Source organism: Helobdella robusta, assembly GCF_000326865.2.
Source record: "Helobdella robusta unplaced genomic scaffold HELROscaffold_2, whole genome shotgun sequence".
Lineage (NCBI taxonomy): Eukaryota > Metazoa > Annelida > Clitellata > Rhynchobdellida > Glossiphoniidae > Helobdella > Helobdella robusta.
In genome coordinates, this window is record NW_008704083.1 from 8,593,081 (window position 1) to 8,599,281 (window position 6,201).

Consider the following 6,201-nt stretch of genomic DNA (forward strand, 5'->3'; position numbering starts at 1 on the left):
TTACGTCATCGTCACAATGTCACCATCGCCAACATCGTCGTCATCATCATTTGCATAATCATCATCATCATTTGCATAATCATCATCATCATTTGCATAATCATCATCATCATTTGCATAATCATCATCATCATTTACATAATCATCATCATCATGATTTACGTCACCATCATCGTCATCGTCGTCGTCGTTATCATTTTTGCTTAGTTTCGTCTTGTCAACGGTGAATTGGATTGCATTGGCTGCCGGCCTCATTCTCAAATAGTACGATCCTGTCTTCAATCCCTGAAGGTAGGTGGAAAGTATTAGGATAACTTTTTGTTAAAATGGATGTATGGAAAGCCTACGAGAATTAATTTCCATACAAATGCATAAAAATAAACAAAAAATCGTGAAATTTACTAAAATAATTTCTAAATCAAGAATTCAATTCAACTCAGAAGCCAACATCACTCTCTTCTTCATCATCATCATCACCAACGTCACAACTGCTGCAATCATCATCATCATCGGCCTCATCATAACCATCATCATGACCATCATCATGACTATCATCATTATCATCACCGACACTGACTTTCTTCCATGCGTAGAAATGCATGCTGCATAGTTTCTCGTATGTAGGCTCCTGGAGGAAGAGGTTCATGGACTGACTCTGATCAACGTATGGACTTCTGTCAGCCGCCATGTCGATGACGTCACGCTGGGATATTTCCCAAACTGTTCGATAGATGGCTTTCAAGTTTTGAGGAATTTTCTTAATTTTCTGTCATTTTTTGTAGTTATTGGGTAGACGGATGGATGGGATTTTGATTAAACATTGTGATCTATTTTTATTTATTTGAAGTGTATGAAATTAAAGTGAAATTTGATGAATGGCTTGAGTAACATCAGTAACCATCATCAATGTAATTTCTTTCAACTCATCAACATGATCATCGGCATCGTTCATCATTTCGTTTTCACAATCTCATCATCATTATATTATCATCATTATAATTGAAATCGGGAAAATTATTATTATTAATATCATTATTTTTATTTTATTATTAATATTATTTTTTATCATTATTATTATCATCATCATTATTAATATCATTATTATTATTATTATTATTATTATTATTATTATTATTATTATTATTATTATTATCACTCCCTACCTGTACAGACCCATTGTTAGCCATCAGGAGCATCCTCATCCTCTCATCCCACACTCCCAACCGGATCAGATCCTTAACCAGGTGTGCGTTTATCACCTGCAGGCGTCATCGCAACATCACGCGACGAGTTAATCAATTTTTTAATTAACTTATTCGTTTTATGATTAATTAGTCAATTAATTAATTAATTAATGGTTGGTGTTGGATAAACGAGTTGATAATGAAAAATATGCTCAGTGCTTTTAACAAACGATTAACAGTTAGATCAAATAAGTTATTAGAATCAAACAACCATTCATGAAAAAAAGAAATCCTACTTAGCGTAGAAAAACTTTTCCTTTAAGTTACCCACTCTTACAAAGAGTTCTTTCTAAAAAATACTTATCTCAAATAAATACACCTCTGCGAGATAGGTACACGTACCTTTAAATAAGTAACCATTGCTTCAAATACACATTTAACTACAAATACACATAAATAAGCACGCATTCCTAATAAACACACATCTCTAATGGGTACACAACTTCCGTAAGTACTAATTCTAAAAATATCTACCTGGTATTCTCCTGAATACACCCTCCGTGCAAACAAGTTGTTGGTGTAAGGTTCGAAGCATTCACAATTTCCGAGAATTTGGGAAGTGGAACTTGTGGGCATCAGACCGATCAGCTGACTGTTTCGAAGGCCGTGTCTGGTGAGGGCGATTATGATGGTGACAATTATTATTATCATTGTAATGACAGTAATGAGGATGACGATGGTACTAACTTTATGATGTCAAGTTTGAGAGCTGACCAATTATGGCGATCTTCTGATTGCTGGAGACCCCACATGTCCATCTGAAGTATCTGGTCAGTCAATCGACCATCAAATATAAATTATAAAATATCAATTAAATAAAATTTCAACTTTATATAAATAAGAAAATGTGCAAATAAAATGATTTTGTAGTTTCAAACTCAATCGGTTAATGAAGCTGCACTAACCCCTCTGCTAGCTGGTGATCCATGGAAGGAGGGGTGGGGTCCAAATTTCTTCGCCAGCTCACAACTCGTTTGCAGGGCGTAAAAATAAATGCTTTCAAAAATTTCTTTGTTTAGTTTTTTCGATTCTTTGCTGCCAAACGGCATTTTCATCATCTGGAAGACATCGGCCAGCCCCTGAACCCCCAACGCCAACGCACGGTGCCTCCTCGCGCCCAGCTGGGCCTGCCATTGAAAAATTATTTAAGCTGTTTAAATTGTTTCAAATGCAAAAAAACAAACACCATCTAAGAAGCTTTAATGTCGAAAGTAAAAATTATCTTCTACCGTATTATTTCAAAATATAACCAAAATATAAGCGTATTCACTTCTTTGAGCGGGTAATGGTTGACGTCAATAATTTTGTCGAGGTTCTTTAACAATATTCCAACAACTTTTCCTAATTCAGTAAAGTTGAATGACGTGCCATCTGGCGACACAAATTTGTTAAGAGCGACAGAAGCGACGTTACATGTGGCCACCTAACGTATTTCATTTGTTCAAGTACGTACTTGACTATTTGAGTACATTCAGGTGATTAATTATGTATTCATTAATATAAAGTGAATGATGTAACTACGAGATGTGTCTAATCTTAATAATTGTGTAAATGCAAGCTTCATTCAACAGCAATAACAAAATGAATGAAAGAAAGGAACCTCCTCAGGTGCGCAGTATTGAATGATCTCGGCGCATGGATTGCTAGTGACGATGGTTCCGAGATGCTGCTGGTTGCTTTTCCGGTTGCAGGCGTCCTTGTACATCATGTACGGCATGCCAGTCTCAACCTGCGCCGTACATATCTCCTCCCACAACTTGCGTGCTGCCATCCTTACACGTCCTACATTTGAACGCTCGTAACTTGAGGAATCATTGATTTCACGTATTTTTTATTTGAAAAAAATAAATCTAAAGACAAGCAATAAAGTTTTAAACCACAAAATTAAACAATATCTCACATGAAACGACTAATTTATATCATACAAAAAAACTTACTGTTCATAAAGTTCCCTAAACTGGTCCCCCCAAACTTTAGAGAGCCCTGGGCAAACATCGGGAGAGAAGAGGGTCCACTCCTCATTCCTCTCCACTCTCTCCATAAACAGGTCAGGTATCCAGAGGCCGTAGAAGAGGTCACGTGCTCGTTGTTCTTCTACCCCACTGTTTTTGTGAAGGTTCAAGAAGTTTATGATGTCACTGTGCCAGGGTTCCAAGTAAATAGAGAATGCGGCTGGTCGCTGTGTGTGCGTGTATGTATTCGTGCTTGTATTCGTGTATGTGAGTTTTTTTGAATCTGTGTTTGTGTGTGTTTTTGAATTCGATCCCGATTGAAAATAGTTCTAGTCTATACAAAATTCATTCGCTTATTTTCTATGTTATTAATCGATAGCCAGTTTTTAATTTCAATCGTTAATTTATTATAATTATTAATTATGTTTAGTTACCTTGTTCCCCCCTTGAGAAATGAACCTTGCCGTATCATTGAAGAGACGCAACATTGGCACCAGGCCATTTGATTTCCCGTGTATCTATAAGAAAGGGGTGATCGAGTTAATTTAAATTTCATAAAAAGTTTCATTTCTTTGAGTTTTTGCATCATTACCTATTTAAAGCCCGCTATCATCAATACCACAACCTACCCCATGTATGTAACTTCCGGCAGCTCTGACGTCGTGAACGGCCAGGCCGAGCCCTGAAGCCCCCCTCGAGATGAGGGCACATCTTTTGAGGGTGCTGAAAATTCCATGGACACTGTCTTCTATTACAGGCTGCAAGTAACAACTGGCGGTGGTGGTAATCATGATGATGACAGTGATTACGATGATGATGGTGATGATGTTGATCATGAGTAATGATGATAGCCATGATGATATTGATTGAATGATGGTGATGATGATGATTATGATGATGACTCACCTGCAAAGATTTGCACGCGGAGTGCCAGCATTGAAAAGCGTCGGACTGGCGTGAATGAAGTAACCATCTGACAGCATTCTGTATGACTGCGAAAATCGAGTACATATCATTCTTTTCATCACTATCGTTATCACCATTATCATCATCAGCATCACCAACCAAGGCTTACCTCAAAAGCCCCCTCCAAATCACCCCCATGTATGGCAAGTGCCACCCTCATGAACATCATCTGGGGCCTCTCCACCACCCTTTCATTCAATCTCAGTAAATACGATTTCTCCATCGTCTGGCAATGGTGACAATGACGACGACGACGATGATGATGATGATGACGATGACAGTGATGATGATGATGATGATGACGATTACAGTGATGACGATGATGACAATGATGATGAAGAATCAACATCACTAAACGGTTATCAATTTCTCAAACCAACTAAAGTGATAAACTAACCAATCATATATCCAATCAAAGATTTTTTCCATCTTATCAACCAATCAGATAATTTATTACATAACTATTAATTTGAATAACCAATCAAAGAACTTTTACCAATTAATTAATCAATCAATCAACCTATCATTCGATTGAACAAAAATCTAACTTTGAATCCGAAATATGTAAAATTGAAATCGTTGCTATGATCAATTTGAGAATCAATCCGATCAGAATTTGACAACACAATTTCGTAGAGAGATGTTGAGATGAGAGGGAGGTGAGAAGTAGTGAGAGAGGGAGGAAAATAGTGAGGATTGGTGTAGTTGTGGAGATCTTTTATGACTTCTGGATGGAGGGATGATGATGAAAATGATGATGGCGGTACGGACGGCGACGATGATGATGGTGGTAGTGATGATGATGATGATAACGATGATGTTGGCAATGTTAAGAAGGAGAATTAGAAGAATAAAAAACAATTATCATTTTGTCATTATTATTGTTATCATTATTATTATAGTTTTAAAGAGTAAAATGAAACTATCATGTTGTGCGTAACCGCCTCAACAAACCGCTAAATTTGTCTTTAGTTTTCTTATGCAAATTGCTGACGGCCAGTCTTCCAGCCAAAATGTTGTAGTCGGGATGTTTGGTGGTCATTGAAGCTGCAATCTCAGCCACTAGTTTATCAAGCTCTTCACTTTTCATTATTCGTGTCAGTCCATTCTGAACTTTATCTACTATATCCTTCTGTTGTCGTTTTTGTGGTTGGTCGTGGTTGTTGTTGACTGATGTATGTAAGTTTTGTTTTTTGAGATTTTGTGGTTTTGTTGCATTGGCTGTTTGTGTTCTGTGTTTATATTTCGGTAGCTATCTATTTTTTGTGTTTTTATTTGTATTTTTATCTGTTTAAATTTTTAATTTAATTTTTAAATTTAATTTTAAATGTTTAAATTTCCGTACGAACCAAATTAAGAAAGTCTCCATTCAACAGAAAACTTATGTTGACCAGTCTCTTCATCAGTTTTGCCGGGTCAAAGTTTTCAAGTCTGCCATCTTTCAAATGAAAAATAAATAACTTAACAACATCAAAGTGCAAATTAATTATTTATGCAAAAATATGTAAATTATGAATAATTGTGTCATTAATGGATGTAATTATGAATAATAAATATTGAACATTTGAAAAAATTTGAATAAAAAATAAATTTACCTCTTTTCACGATGACATTTTTATTCAGTTTTACAGATTCCACATCATTACTTTGTGACATCACATTTGGAGATTCGATGTTCTTGTGTTTCATTTTTGTTAGTTTTATTTATTCTATTTATTTATTTCTATCTCTATTTATTAATTTTTAATTTTTTAACAAAGACAAAAAAATTGGTAAGAACTTTAAAATGTAAAGCCACCCTATAAATACTCAAAGCCAAATAAACAAGACTGTGAAAATAAAAGTGGGGAAAACACGAACTCTCATTATCATCTATCACAATGATTGTATATTGGTTTATAAATGTTTGTATGTGTGTATGTATGTATGTATGTATATATATATATATATATATATATATGTAGAACATATATATGTATGTATATATATATATAAATGTGTATGTGTGTTAGTATGTGTGCGTGTGTGCGTGTATGTAT

The 6,201-nt window shown here is 35.3% G+C and overlaps 1 protein-coding gene across 1 annotated transcript; it reads right to left on the reverse strand.

Moving 5' to 3' along the window:
* On the reverse strand, positions 1-5,604 carry HELRODRAFT_106206 (hypothetical protein; the record flags this gene model as incomplete). The annotated part of the gene is made up of 16 exons (XM_009017711.1): positions 5,512-5,604; positions 5,117-5,294; positions 4,711-4,889; positions 4,272-4,388; positions 4,103-4,188; positions 3,826-3,967; positions 3,631-3,714; positions 3,182-3,423; positions 2,845-3,046; positions 2,515-2,667; positions 2,150-2,371; positions 1,932-2,011; positions 1,719-1,854; positions 1,164-1,259; positions 578-766; positions 1-285 (listed from the first exon to the last, which is right to left on the reverse strand). The coding sequence occupies exons 1-16, from the start codon at positions 5,563-5,565 to the stop codon at positions 1-3; spliced, it is 2,445 nt and encodes an 814-aa protein (XP_009015959.1). The 5' UTR covers positions 5,566-5,604.
* Between the last annotated feature and the right edge of the window lie 597 nt (positions 5,605-6,201).